At 35.7% G+C, this 15,088-nt stretch overlaps 2 protein-coding genes across 3 annotated transcripts; both read left to right on the top strand.

The window, feature by feature from the left end:
• Positions 1-3,000: 3,000 nt before the first annotated feature.
• LOC143542950 (LOB domain-containing protein 27-like) lies at positions 3,001-3,528 on the top strand. The gene has a single exon (XM_077035405.1). It carries the CDS (start codon positions 3,001-3,003, stop codon positions 3,526-3,528), a length of 528 nt encoding a protein of 175 aa, XP_076891520.1.
• Positions 3,529-7,600: 4,072 nt separating this feature from the next.
• Positions 7,601-12,894, top strand: LOC143542946 (DDT domain-containing protein DDR4-like). Of its 2 annotated transcripts, none has more exons than XM_077035401.1 (12): positions 7,601-8,139; positions 8,219-8,329; positions 9,904-9,990; positions 10,080-10,117; positions 10,246-10,327; positions 10,493-10,599; positions 10,771-10,921; positions 11,007-11,099; positions 11,174-11,294; positions 11,392-11,434; positions 11,571-11,771; positions 11,871-12,894. In XM_077035401.1, the coding sequence occupies exons 1-12, from the start codon at positions 7,786-7,788 to the stop codon at positions 12,736-12,738; spliced, it is 2,256 nt and encodes a 751-aa protein (XP_076891516.1). In that variant the 5' UTR covers positions 7,601-7,785; the 3' UTR covers positions 12,739-12,894. The 2 variants fall into 2 exon arrangements, with proteins under 2 accessions (XP_076891516.1, XP_076891515.1); XM_077035400.1 differs by having other exon boundaries at positions 7,604-8,139; positions 11,868-12,894.
• The last annotated feature ends 2,194 nt before the right edge of the window (positions 12,895-15,088 follow it).

The raw sequence follows: 15,088 nt of genomic DNA, 5'->3' as shown, positions 1-15,088 counted from the left end.
GAGCCTGGCATGGACTGGTTAACCGAGGCTAGCTTAAGATTGGTTAACGCAAGCATAAGTTATAACTGTTTTGTTAATAAATCATATGAGTTGGGAAGATTTAGATCGGGTGTTAAGATGTTGAAGAGCTTTATACACATGGTTCCGCAAAAAGTTGTTTATGATTCTACAGTTGAAGCTACCAGAGATGACCATGGTCATGATCTTGGTAGCGGTGGTAGTACTAGAGTTGGTGGCAGTTTGCTTTTCATCTTTTCATTCTCCAATCCGCCCTGTTCGATTGCACACGGCATCAGTGAAATAAACATATGTTCTTGAACTTATGTTTATTGGACAAAGATTAATTTTCCTTGTATATATGGTAACCAACTAACCACTCAATATTACAACATAAGGTCATAAGGTATGTTTGGTTGGAGGGAATGGAATGAAAGAGGGAAGGGAATAGGTGAAGGAATGGAATGAAATTGATCATTACCATTCCTTTGTTTTGTTTGGTTAACGTATGGGAATTAAATAAATTATTATTTTATGTTGTTTGGTATCAAAAAAAAATTGTAGGAATGAAATAAAAATAATAAAAGCACTCTTATCAAAAATATTTTTTTTACAAGAAAAAAAAAACCCACAATGGCAATGGTAATGGTAGCTGCGGCGACGAAAATGGTGGTGTCGGTGGTGACGGTGGTGGTGGGTGGTGGGGGTGGCGGTGGTCAAGTGGTGGTAGCATTGGTAGTGATGGCGATGGTAGGGTGGCGACAACGGTGGTGGCGGTGGTGGCAACGGCAACAGTGGCGATCTGGTGTTGGTGGCAGCAATGGTAGTGGTGGTGGTCATTGTTAGGTGGTGGTGGTGGTCATTGTTAGGGTGAAGAAGGAATGAAATGAAAAAAAAAGAAAGGGATGGGAAGAAATGGTTTTGATGGAATGAAATTCCATTGTAATGAATCATTTCATTCCCACTGTCATTCTTGCATACCGAACGCTACATAAGCGTTTAAAAGAGTACCAAATGAAGAACGTTCTAACGCTTTTCTTTTGCTGATGTATGATCTCTTTTTCTAGCATCAAAAAATTGTTTAAAGAGTTAGAGATCACTCGAAAATGACTTAAAAGCTTTAGTTTTGGTTTAAATGTGTAAGAGGGGGAGTCAAATTTGGGAAGAGTGTGTAGAAAAGTATCTTGAAAATCAACTGTTCAAAAAATGAGCATGCCCTTCATTCACGGTGGATGCCAGTGATTGACCATGCATCTACCTTCTTTTGACTTGTACCTTTTCTTTTAGGGGATGTTTGGGGTTGTTTATTTTAGGCTACTTATAACTCACTAATTTTTGAAAAAAGTTAAAAGGTGGTTTGTATTGTGACATTTTGAGGTGGATAAATTAATAGGTCATAGTATTATAACTTATTAACTTTTGAGAAAAAGCTGTAAGGATGTAAAATAAGGAATCCCAACTATGACCCTGTCCATCAAGAATGAACCTCCGATTCTTACATATTGTCTTTGTTGAAAACTAGCCCCTCGAAGATGAAGATAAGAAAATATCACACTTTTATATCAGTATATGCACATCTACATTACATATACGGTATTTACAGTATTTTGTCTATATGAGCATGTGTATATACACCATTTACACATATATTGTAGTATGTTTAACATTATTGTTTTTTAAAAATTTTACCCGTATATTCTATACAAGACTTATTATTACTGGAGTTGTATTTAATTCATTTGCATAGTAACAGGAAAGAGGAAAGAATTAAAACAAGAACGAACATGTGTAGTATACTCGGTATCCATTTTAAGCTTTATCAGTTGAAAAGCTCATATGAGGTTGAAGTTAAATGACCAGCATTATGAATTTATGATGATGACATAGTATAACCTGACACCTTAGGTTAGGTGCCGATAAATTTTAAATTGGATGATTGTAGGACACTTCACTTCGCTTGTACTTATACTACACACCTAGATATATATGTTCATGCATACATAACATTTACACACCAAGTTAATTTTGGAATAAATAATATGTTTGTACGCAAGAACCATGCAATACACACCAAATGGCCTTTCGTTTTACGGTACCAATAAGGTATTGGATATGACTTTGCATTTCCATTTGTTGAGGTTTCAAGTCCTGTCGGATAAAAAAAGTGTAATAATTTACGAGTAGAGTCAGATTTGATGTTATAAAGAAAAAAATACAATATCCTTGTAGTAGTTCTTTGAATAGTTTATAAGAATATAACAGTTATGTAACGGTCACATTTTCTCTCTGTTAGTGGTGGACCATGATTTCTTTTCACAGGAGGCGATCATGATTTTTAGGTATAAATAACACTATTTGTTTTAATGAAAGCGTCCCCCCCCCCCCTCTTCTCCCTTGTAGGCTGTAGCTATGCTTGTGTTACATTACCGTGTGTCATGTACAAATATATTTTGCCAATTATCAAAATACTATATTATTATTAGTAGTAATGAAATGGAAATGATATATAATATATTACCAGGTTAGAAATTAACTCATGTATTACAAAAGTTAAATAAATGAAATTTTCTTTAATTTGACAAGTTAAGGTTTATATATGGTATGATGGGGTGCAATGTGAAACAAAAGAAGCAGAAAAAGGTAGACAGCACACAAAATTGTAATACTTGACATTGAATAATTTTAACTATAGATCTCAACTACTAGTTAAATGATGAATATAACCCATTATTACACCTAATGGATGGTGTTTTCTCCTTAAAAAATGAGATGATTGTTAGAGAATTTTATGTGAAAAAATTTGTTGTTCAAAAAGTAAAGTAAATAACATGTGATATAACTATAGATCCGTTTAACGCATCGTACAATTTCATGCATGCTATCCCAAACGGTTACGGACTAGACTCGCTTTTATATACTTTACATGGTCTTCTAGTCTTCCCACAAAACACTAACCTCTCACACCCTTTTCACAGCTCATTTCACTCTTCACACCAACCCAAAATGACCCTCAAGGGTGCCACCAGCAACCAAGCCTGTGCCGCCTGCCGATACCAGCGCAAGCGGTGCACCCCTGAGTGCCCACTCGCCCCACACTTCCGCCCCGAACACCCTATGATTTTCAAAAATGCACACAAACTCTTCGGTGTAAGAAACATCCTAAGAATACTTGAACAAATCGACTCTAACTACAAAACCGAAGCCATGCAGTCCATAATCTATGAGGCTAACATGCGAGACCAGTTCCCGGTTCACGGCTGCCTCAGTGTAATATGTGACCTTCAGTATCAAATAAGACAAGCTGAGGAGGAGTTGTATAATGTTCTTACATGGCTTTCTTTTTATAAACAACATCATGTGACAACTTTGTCACAAAATGTTGATCATGGTTTGTTACAGCCAGTTTTGCCAATTTTATCATGTGATAATGCTAATGTATGCATTAATGCCTTTTGGCTTCAAGAAACATATAAATCTAGTAACTCCAACCAGAATGAAATCTATCCGTTCTTCGATAATACTGAAGGTTGAGAAACATAGGTAGAAGGTGATGAATTAAGGTACGAATACCATTAACCATCATAACATCTATATATTAACTGATGGAGATTATGAGACTTAGGTTGGGTAGTATATATGCATGTATTATGTACTTGGTTGTATGTATGGCATATGTAATTTCTGATTCTAGTTATATATAATTGGAAATTCCCTATAAAGGGATGTTTGGATTTGTGTTTTAAAAGTAATTTTTATTATATTTTTTGTGATGAAATTGGTCCTGAATTTTTCTTTTTGTTTATTTAAAAGCAATTGTATATCGAGTTTATGTATTACAATTAAAACAAAAAATATTCTTCTACTTATCGTAGTTCTTTAATTTTCATTTTTCTTTTATTATTATTATTTTCTTTTTGTTTCATCTTGCAATCTATAGATGTAGCGTTCGTAAAATTATATGTAACACTTTTAAAAGAAGTTAAAGAAAAAAGAAAAGAAAAATGCTAGCTAAGACCCGCGTTGGAGATGTTTCTATTGAGGTAGATTTTGTGTCTCATCTAAGAGCACGTTTGTCTCCTTAGGATACAACCACCACAATAGTAGTGGTACCACTAGAATTGACCACTGAGTTAGAATTGTAAAAGGCAAATGTATGGCCATCACCACTTTGGTGGGATGGTAAAGGCTTTGGCCTTTTGGTGAGAGGTCCAGGGTTCGATTCCTGGCATTGGCGGTATAATGTAAATAGTAGGAGGAAAGCTTGTATGTTCAAAAAAAAAAAGGCAAATGTATGTCATTTGTTGCTGGAATTGTTTGTGTGGTTTTGGTATGAAATTATTGCGAGATGCGAGTTTATCTAAACATCCTTTCATAAACCAACGAGTGTGTTTTGACCCAACATCTAGATCAACTTCAATATCCGAGTAAGTTAATGATCCATCCTATGGACCAACCTCTTATTTGAGTGGGGTTTCCCATCCTCTAAGCACGATACAACTTATAAACCGCATTTCATCAGAACCCTCTGAATTTATTGAACTAATCAAAGGTCGCCTCAACCTGGAAACTTGTGGACCACGTATGAGAACCACACACTAGACTGGACTTTTGACACTTAGTTCAAAGGTTTAGGAGCCGAATACACCTTCAAAAATATATGAGTAGCAAGGAAGGTGTGCAATAGTTGCAAAACATGTGTACATGCTTATTGGGATGTTTAACTAGAATTTTTATTTATTTTAAAATATTCATTACGTTTAGACAATGAGACGTGAAAAAGAGTGAAAAGTAGATCTAGAAAGAAGAGTTAGGCCTTGGTGGATGGTGGTACTAAAATTGGGGTAAGGAAAGATACAAAGAAAAGCTATGCTTAGTTATTTTGGTAGGAGAGGCTGAAAACGTGCTCAATCAACCGTCACATATGATATCCATCCATCCTTCAAAGAGACCCAATTTTCATTTAAGCACATAACATTTCGTTAAGCCTCTAAACATATCTCATAACAATAATATCTGCTGGTAGAGCCAATATTTTTTCCCTATATTGTCAATAATAATCTAAACGAGTCGTATTGACCCATCTTTTACGAATTGACAGTCCAGTCAATGTTAAAGACTTCTCATTTATTTATAAAACTGGAATTAGGATGTTGTAGTGTTATATTGTTTTATACGATTGGACAAGCCCTAACTCAACTAAGATAATGCATGGTGTAACTATAGCAAGTCTAACCAAGTGTTCATCTCTAAAGGAAGAAAATGATATAAAATAAAATCAATCAACCTTAACTAGTTATCTATCAATTGAAGTTGAATATCAAACTACTAATAACAAAACACAAACTCTTTTCAAGCAATGTGAAACTTATAATCGACAAATTGATCAAATTACAAAAATGAACGTTGCTTGAGATTGACTCCTAATTTCAAATGAAAACTATTTATCAAGAATTCAAAATAGATATAGTCATTTTTTTAAACACGGATATATAAAGCTTGTAAAATATTATAAAAGATCTTTATACTGGATAAAGAAAATATTAATTATATGATAACATAACCCAAACGTTATTATAAGGATAATCATTAACTCATCTAACATTTCAAGAATCTTAGTTATCATTCGCATGTTTACGTTTAATTAATCCTGATACTTCAATTCCTATTTTAGGTTTTGTATAAGGTCCCTTGTTTAACCCATCCATCTGATCATCATCTATTATAGAATATGAATTGACTCAAAATTTGACTTTAAAGTTCTTATAAAATCGCGACCCTCATTAAATTTTATGCAACTTTCATATCGAGAAGCTAGATCAAAGATCATCTCATCTATGCTTGTTACCTCAAAGTCAACTCTCGACGACCTCAACACATCGATTTTAAACCGAAACGATGCTCTAATGATAATCATGAGCTAATCTATCATTTCAAGAATCATAATAGTTATTGCAGCATATTCACATTTAATTAAATTTGATACTTCAATTCCCAGTTTATATTCCGTATAACCTCCCTCGTCCAAAACGCACATCCGATTACTATATCTTTTACAGAGCAACTCCAGCTCAACTTTAAAACTTTTCAAAAATCGCACACTGTCCTATAAAATATTATAAAAAAAATCTTCACTGTATCTTGTGAAATACAGAGCAACTCAAGATTCAACTTTAAAACTCTTCAAAAACCGCACACCGTATTTCATAAAATCTTATAAAAAAAGTTCTTATATCAAGAAGCTGGATCAAATACCATCTCATCTATGCTTGTTATCTCGAAGTTAAAATTTGGACCACCTCAACATATCTATTTTAAACCCAAATATTGTTCTAACTATAATCATTTGTCCATTTTAAACCCGAATTTTGTTCTAGTGATAATTATTAGCTAATCTATCATCTCAAGAATCATAATATTCATTCACATATTTACATTTAATTAATTTGGGTACTTTAATTTCTATTTTAGGTTCGATATAACTAATAACATCCTTTGTCCAAAACATCTATCCATCCATCCACTATATCTTGTAAAACATGAAGCAACTCAAGATTGAACGTTAAAAATCTTCAAAAATCACACACCATTCTTCATAAAATCTTCTACCAAATTCATACCAAAATAAGCCAGATCAAAGAGCGTCTCAGCTATGCTTGTTAGTTGTTACCTCAAGAGTCAAATCTCAACCACATTAACACATCCATCATAAATCAGTTCAAATCCGGCCATCATGTGCGAGGTAAATCAAATTCGTTGAACAAACACCGAAACTAGATTAAAAAGAGAAGGGCACACCATCCAATCTCCATTATCTAGTAAAATATGAAGCGACTCAAGAATCGACATTAAAACTCTTCTAAAATCACACACCATCCCTCATTACAAAAATTTATATCAAGATGCTAGATCAAAAACCATCTCATCTATGCTTGTTACCTCAAAGCTCTAATCTCGACCACCTCAACATATCCACGTTAAACCCAAACGTTGTTCTAACAATAATCATGACCTAATCCATCATTTCAAGAATCACAGTAGTTATTCACACATTCACATTTACTTAATTTCGAAGCTTCGATTCCTATTTTAGATTCCGTATAACCTCCCTCGTCCAAAATACCCATCCGATCACCATATTTTGTGAAATACAAAGTATCTCAAGATTCAACTTCATAACGCTTCAAAAATCACACACCGTCCTTCATAAAATCTTATACAAAATTCATACCAAAAAACCTAAAATCAAAGAACGTCTCGTCTATCTATGCTTGCTACCTCAAAAGGTTAAATCTCAGCCACCTCAACATATCAATCGTAAACCGTTTCAGATCCATTACGTTAGAGATAAATCAAACTCTCGCTAAACAAACACAAGAGAAGGGCAATTTGGTACATAACAAGAAAGTCTTTTAGCGAAGAGTGGAAGTCATTCCAAACTCCAAACTTCAAAACACCAAAACAAAGGTTAACTCCACTCTTATAATTATCTATCAATCAGTCGCAAAACGCTGTCGTTTCACTGCTGAATTTGTTCCCCGTACACAACCCCCCCTTTTTGCCCTCTTTTCCATCAAACCCTCAATTTGTCACTCAAATTCTCTCCAATTTCAACAGTTTTCCTTCAATTTCTTCACTGTCTCTCTCTTACCCACAAATCTAGAGAGAGAAACCTTCCCATTGATCTCAATTTCACATCAAATGACCCCCAATTCATAGATTCTTGTATACTAATAATAATATTATTATTAATATTAATACTAGTTCTATTATCTTCAAGATCCCATAACCATGTCCGACGAACACCCTTCGTCTCCGATCCGGTCCGAAGTTAAACCGGCTGCCAACGGCGTGGTGAGGAGAGAACGCCCGTCACGCGCGTGTACTGCACGATCGGCTGCTCGGATTTACGAGGCGGCGGTGGCGGAGGCGGCGGTGGTGGTGGCACGACGCCACAAGCCTCGCCGGAGGGTTCGCCGGGAAGTGGAGGAGGATGATGACGAAGAGGAGGAGCAGCCGCCGAGTCCGCCGAACCCGTATGGCGGTATTGTTACGCCGTTGGTTGGAGAGCCCGAACCCTCACAGCTGCCCCGGTGGAATATTCGGTCCATGTGGGAGTTGGCATCAGTTCTTAATTTTTTAAATGTGAGGGTTTTAATTTAAAGTTTGTGTTTTGATTAGTGAAGTTGGATATAATAATAATAATATGGTGTTTGTGGTGTAGGTGTTTAGGCCTTTGTTGAATATTAAAGCGGAGTTTTCGGTTGAGGAGCTGGAGACAGCGCTTATTACGCCGAATAATACGTTGGGTGAAATTCATATTCCTCTGTTGAAGGTTGTTTATAATGTTTATGCATTCGAGAATTTTTGTTTTTGCAAGTGTTTTACTTGAAATTTGTTGGTAGGTTTAGACGGGTTCGTTGCTACGGGTAGAATAATTTGTCGGGTTGGTTTTGGAGATGAAAAAGATCGTATCTTTGCGTAGAAATAGGGCATTAAAACTTCTTATTGTTGTTTCTTGGTATATTGTGGTTTGCTTGTGTTCGAAAGTCTGGTTAATTAGGGATTTTTGTGTTATAGGAACATATCTAAGAATAACATGATGACTGCTTCTTTTGATGCATCTTAACACAGGATTTTTCGTGTTTTAATTGTATTTAGTGGTTCTTGTTTGAAGACAGGATAAGTTTTTGAACTTCATTTGAAATATCCGATTATCAAATTCTAATAGATTTTTATTTATTTTATAAGAATTAAGTATGAAAGGGTGTTTTTGGCTTTAGATAGAACACACTGCCAACAAAAGACATGTTTTTTTATATGAAAGATCCATCATATGCTCTTTCTTTAGGCTTGCGTGAATTCTTAGAAACCTTAATGAGCAAGTACAATGCTCAATAACCTTTTTGGATAAGTCATAACGGTACAAAATGGATGTTAATTATTTGAACCACTTGAAGCAAAACTTGGAAAACGTACATAGTATAAACTAATATGAGAAGTGATCTGGTCTTTATGTTCAACTAGATGTAGCTTGGTCTTTATATTCTTCTGCTAAAGGTGTTATGATGTTCATACAGCCGAGAATATTATTATTGCAAGTATATTTCATGAAAATTTGTTATTTGAGTGTGCATTTGTAGGTAAGTTTAGATGGGTATGTTGCTACGGGCAGAATAGTTTGTTGGGTTGGTTTTGAAGATGAAAAAGATTGTATCTTTGCATAGAAATAGGGCATTATAACTTCTGATTATTATTTCTTGGTATGGTTTATTATGTAATCTTTGAGTTTGAATATATCTAACAAAATACATGATGACTGCCTCTTTTTGGTGCATCTTAACATAGGATTTTTCTTGTTTTAATTGTATTTAGTGGCCTTTGTTTGAAGATATCATAAGGTTTTGAACTTCATATGAATTACAAAATCACCAAATTCCAAGAGATTTTATATTTATATTATAGGATTTAAGTACGAGAGGGTGTTTTTGCCTTTAGATAGAACATACTGCCGACAAAGACATGTTTTTTTATAAAAAAGATTCATCATATGTGTTTTTTTGTGCGTGAGTGAGATCTTAGAAACTTTAATAAACAACTAGCATGCTGCATAACCTCGTAGGTAAACCATAACAATACTGATTGATGTTAATCATTTGAACCACTTGAAGCAAAACAATGAAATCTAATACATGAGAATTGATTTGGCTATTATGTTCAACTAGATGCAGAGTGGTAGTAAACCAATTAGAAGTTATAAAATCTAAAGCTTGAAAGCAAGACAATGTGTTAATGTATGTACTTGGGTACAATGAGTTGGCTTATATCTACCAATTTTCATCTTTTTGCACTTACTTTTCACTTTAAAAACATTAACTTTACTGTTTTCTTTTTTGTTCTTTTATTTAGGCAATACCTCCAGTTACTCGGATGGCTTTAGGGCAAAACACTTGGGTTATTGTTCTATGCCGAAAGCTAAGAGATTGGTGGCATTGGGTACTTTTGTAAATTATTTTGATCATTTTGGTTCTTTGTAGTGTTACTAATCATAATTCAGAAAAGTTAACTTTGTAAGTTTATTGCAGGTTTCAGAAGGAGAACTGCCTATAGTTGCATCACATGGGTAGGTTATAGTTTATACATGCCATTTATTTAGGATAAAAAGCTTCAATTTTGACTCAGTGATCTGTATTGGGTTAATTTGGGTTATATTTTGTTCTTTGGCAAATGGCTAAATATTTTGTTTTTCAGGACCGAAATTGAGACATATAAGAACCTTGATCCTGGTGTTCGTGTGGTGATATTGAAAGCTTTATGTGATATTCGTGTTGAGGTAACATTTTCTTTAAAGAGTGGTTGATTTTTTAAACCGTAGCTCGTCTTTGTTTTCTTTATAAACTATTATTCTTGCGAAAATGTGAAATAAGTACCGGTTTTATTAATTGTCATGTTAATTTCAATAACCATTGGTGAAGTGTATATGGCGTAATTCTTGCAGCAAGATGATATCAGAAGCTATATAGATGACTCCATAAAGCACGGTGTTCCCCTTTCTGCATTTCGTAAAGAACGTACGGGTGGTGATTCCCGTGGTGTTTCTTTCTGGTAATATACCAATATCTTTTAATTATCTATTTATTTAGGATCTTCGCTTTTCATTGCAAACAAACCATTATACATGCAAAAATCCAGGTTAAATGATGGTTAATATGCAATTAGAATCAACATATGATGGCTGCTAAGTTAATAGTTTGTGTGTTATTTGTTGGTGAAAAGGTATGAAGGCGATCCTATCATCGGTCAAAGGTTGTACCGTGAAATTAGAAAAGTTGAAGTGAAGAAAGGAAAGGGGAAAAATGTACACTCGTTTTCATCTTACGAATGGGAAACTGTTGCAACTAAGTTGGATGAATTTCAAGACGTGTCTGTAAGTTTCATGACCGATTTTCTTACATCTATTCTCTCTTTTTTTGCTCGTGCCAACAAAATGCGACCCATTTATGGTTCATCAGGAGAAGCTATTTTCTAGCAAAAACAGAATGGAAGCTTCTCTCGGGAAGAAATTAAAGAACGACATGCTTCCGGAGATTGAGAAAGTCCAAAAGGTAACTCATTTTTTTGTTGTTGTTTGAAGTGGTAATAATAAGATAAATGATTGCTGTTTTGTTTATTATTGCAGAAGAAAGAGAGACTTTTAAAGAAACAACATAGAGAGGCGCTTCTTTTAGACGGTATGATTTTAGATGGGCTTGGTCCGGGCCGATCTCTCCGTGGTAGAAAACAAGTCTCCTACACTTTTGGTAAGATTAATTCTTTAGTTATTAACTTTATTTTTTTAAATATTTGTTGTCCTTTGGTCCTCTTAACATATTAAACCGTTATATTATTATTTTATAGATGATTATGATCGATCAATCAATGAGGCCATCGAGATAACCAAGTACTCCATTCTTCACCTTAACCTTTTCAATTCTTTTTTTTCATAAATACGCTCAAAAAGTGTTTGTTGGGCGACCCGACCCGACCCGTTCTTCTTGCCACTTGTACTTAGATTATTGACTTTTCGACTTTTGTAGAAGAAAGCAACTGTCACTAGAACCAACTGTAAGAAGAGAAGGTTTGAGACACGATTCTTCCACAAATGGTAGATCGAGTGGTGGGCCCGCGCCTGCCACTATACAAAATAACAATAACACCTCCTTCAGCCCACCGTCTCCTGATTCACTCAACTATGATGAGAGTGACGAGGATAACGAATCTCAACAACTGGACCGCAGGTACTTCGTTAATTATTCACATCCCTTTTTCTTAACAAAGTTTGATTGATAAACAATCAATTGGCCCGTTTGACCCGTTATCATTTTCACACGCAGTAGTCGAAGGAGGCAGAGACCTCAACGATACTCTGCACGCGAGTTTGTTGAAGCGGTTTCAGACAACGAGGCACGCATGGATAGCGATTATAACGATGATGGTGATGAGGATGATATAGTCGGTGAAGCGGTGTATGATGAAGAATATTTAAAAAGAAAAAAGGAAAGGAAGATGTCGAGTAGTTCTGAAGGAGATGAAGAATATAGATGGGATGACGATAATGGAGAAGACGAAGAAGATGAAGACGAAGGTGAAGAATCATTAAGTGCGAGTGAAAATAGTGACGAAAGCCCGCAAAGATTTAAAAAGTTATCGGGCCGTACCCGTCGTGAAACGAAGTTAAGATCGGTTAATGAAATCAGAAAGGGCCCTAGACGTAGTAGACGGGCCGCGCGAACCCGAATTAATTACAAACAGTTTGAGTTTTCAGATTCCGAGCCCGAGATGGAACAGCCCGAGACTTCCGAGAGTTCGGATAAGCACTCGGAACGGAGTGAGAAATCTGGGTTTTCGATGGGAAGTAGTGACGAAGCCGACGCCAACGACAATAATGATGATTATGATGAGGATGACGATAATGAGAATTATGACGATAACGATAATGATGTTGATGATGGTAATGAGAATGAAAATGACAACGAGAATGATAACGAAAATGAAGGGATGAAGGTTGACCAACCTGTTATCGAGCAAGACCCGAAGGTTGATCAAGAAGAACAAAACGGGGCATCAATGAAGGTAGAGAGCTCGGAACAAGACGAGTTTGAAACGGGTGCACGGAAAAGAAGGTTTCTTGATCTAAATGAGCTTGCACCGGGTTCGGGCTTTGAAGATGGGCCGGTAAAGGATGACGATACAAACGATTTCTAAAACCGAGTAATTTTTTAAACAAGCCGCGTTTTTAATAAGCAAGTGGTTTCAGTGGGGTGTAATATTTAGCGAAACGAGATGGCGTTGAATTAGATTTTATTATGGTTACAAGTCTTTATATCTGAGAATTTTGGTTGTTGATATTATCAGCATTTAACAGCCCTGCTTGCGGTGCGCACATATGATGTATATATGTGTGAACCCTCGGGTGGGCAAAAGTGAAATTGCACTAATTTTGACGTTATTTTACTAATCTCGTGAAAATAACGTTAAAAGTGACGGATGGTTAATCAGGCATCATGTAGTGGCATTGATAGCTGAAAGATAAGGGTACATGCACCGATCAGCCGGTGTCCCGATGATTGAGTGCTATGTGCCTTATGTCCAAGGCTTGATGCAAAACTACTATCGAGCCGGGGGGTCTCACCGGAAGCAGCCTCTCTATCCCTATGGGGCAGAGGTAAGGCTGCCTACATCTTACCCTCCTCAGACCCTACCATAGCTTTGCTATTGGTGGGATATACTGAGTACGATGATGATGATGATGATATTATCAGCATTTAGAAGCCGAATTGTTTGTTGTACTTTGAACCGTCCGCCTTATCCAGAAAGGTACTAATTTCTTGCGTTTTTAGCGTAGATTCTCAAAACATTAACGTAATTGTATGTGTTTATGCAGGATTGATGCTTTAGTTTTGTTTATAAACTGGTTGCTAATGTGTTGAAACATTTATTGCTACGGGTTGGTCTGTAAACTCAGCTATGTCCAATGATAGAATATGGCCTGGACCGTTTTCATATGTCGATTGTTGGATATGATTCTTCTGGCTACTCTAAAATAATACCGCATCTACGTACGCTCCACTTAGTGCTTAGTTCAGCCTTTGCGTTATGCACCTTAACGCTGCTCATAATCGACAGTTACAATTGTTTTTTGTTTCAAACCTAACAATCAAACCATGGTTCAAATTAGCGTCAACGGAGCGAAATTCTGCGTTGACTTTAGTGAGCCTAAGCTGTTAAGCCTGGTAGCGGTCAGCTAGCAGGTTTGAGTCAAAGGGGGTGCTTTAAAATATCTTTTGTTTCGGGTCAAAACAAGTTTTAATTTAAATAGGCGTGCGCTAGAACTTACAGTTTTAGATAAAAAGAAAAAAGATATCAAAAACAGTTCACCCACTATAGGTGTTTGTAAGGCGGCTGCATGGCCGAGGCAAGTGGTGTTGGCGGCGGTGTCAACGAGGATAGGTAGGTGGAGGTTATGGTGATGATGAAGAGGTCACTCATATGCATTAGATTAATTAGTAAGCAGAAAAAAGGAACAAAAGTAGAAAAAGAAAAGGATATGATTGATATGTGGAGTCAGTCCCACATCGGTTTTCTAGAGAAAGCTAAAGAGGTGCAAGCCACTATTTAAAGCAAGCAGGTGAAGCAGGTAATGCGGCCATCCAGTTAGCACAAAACAAACTATTCTTTCACCTTTTACTAATTGCTTCTGTTTAAACTTGCTTAATCTTTGTTTACGAGCCATTTCTTTTGTTAAAAGACTCCAACTAATTGCTTCAATTTAAACTTATTTAATCTTTGTTTGTCACATGTTTTCTGTAGAATAGTTATAGTAATAGTGCTATCAAAAGCTTGCGTTATTACGAGAACATGGACCATAGTTAAGAAATGAAAGCAGCATATGACTCTTACCAATATTTAAAGGTAAAACTTTGAGTCTCTAACTCTAAAGAGGTAAAACTTCTATGTTATCATGTGTTAACCATATGAGATTCCTTCACCTTGTATTTCCTAAAATTAGGATGTAACTATAAACTATATTAGTATTTTTGTAATTTGTAATTTCTGATAAGTAACAAAACAAATAAGCGGAAGGGGAAGGGGTTTCTATCCGTACTTCTTTATGCCCGAAGAAACTAAATTTGTTAAGAAAATAAATAAGTGTAGCCTCGAGCCCATCTATGCTATCTGGTTTCTGTAAACTAAATTATTTATGAAGTTAGATGATTTGTAGTTTATGATAAAGGAGAGGAGGCTTACTAGCTGTTGGTTCGTGATCTGGCAATTATGAAATGTGTCCATTCTTGACCTTAGGATTGCAAAATCTTTGGTTGGCTTGGATTAATGAAATACAAAGTTGTATATTATGCAGATGTTTGAAAAGAGAGTGGTCAACATTGAATAGAGAATGTAACCTGTTTGGAGTGTCTATAAAGTTGTTTATAGTTAAGTGGAAGTTGTTATCTGCATTGATGTGTTTGGTATAATAGCTATAGCAGGCAGTTTGATTTGAACCAAATAAGACCATCCAGACACAAAATAAGGTCGCTTCCCTTTAAACTTGGGA

Source organism: Bidens hawaiensis, unplaced genomic scaffold, assembly GCF_021521415.1.
Source record: "Bidens hawaiensis isolate Kalapana, Puna unplaced genomic scaffold, B.hawaiensis_p1.1 tig00013006_1, whole genome shotgun sequence".
In the NCBI taxonomy this organism is placed as follows: Eukaryota; Viridiplantae; Streptophyta; class Magnoliopsida; order Asterales; family Asteraceae; genus Bidens; species Bidens hawaiensis.
This window is presented reverse-complemented; position numbering and strand designations above follow the sequence as displayed.

Coding starts and splice junctions, on each gene's coding strand:
- LOC143542950 (XM_077035405.1), top strand. CDS start 3,001: ATGACCCTCAAGGGTGCCACCAGCAACCAAGCCTGTGCCGCCTGCCGA.
- LOC143542946 (XM_077035400.1), top strand. CDS start 7,786: ATGTCCGACGAACACCCTTCGTCTCCGATCCGGTCCGAAGTTAAACCG. Junction 10,118..10,245: donor CCTATAGTTGCATCACATGG/GTAGGTTATAGT, acceptor TTTGTTTTTCAG/GACCGAAATTGAGACATATA. Junction 11,772..11,867: donor TCTCAACAACTGGACCGCAG/GTACTTCGTTAA, acceptor TTTCACACGCAG/TAGTCGAAGGAGGCAGAGAC.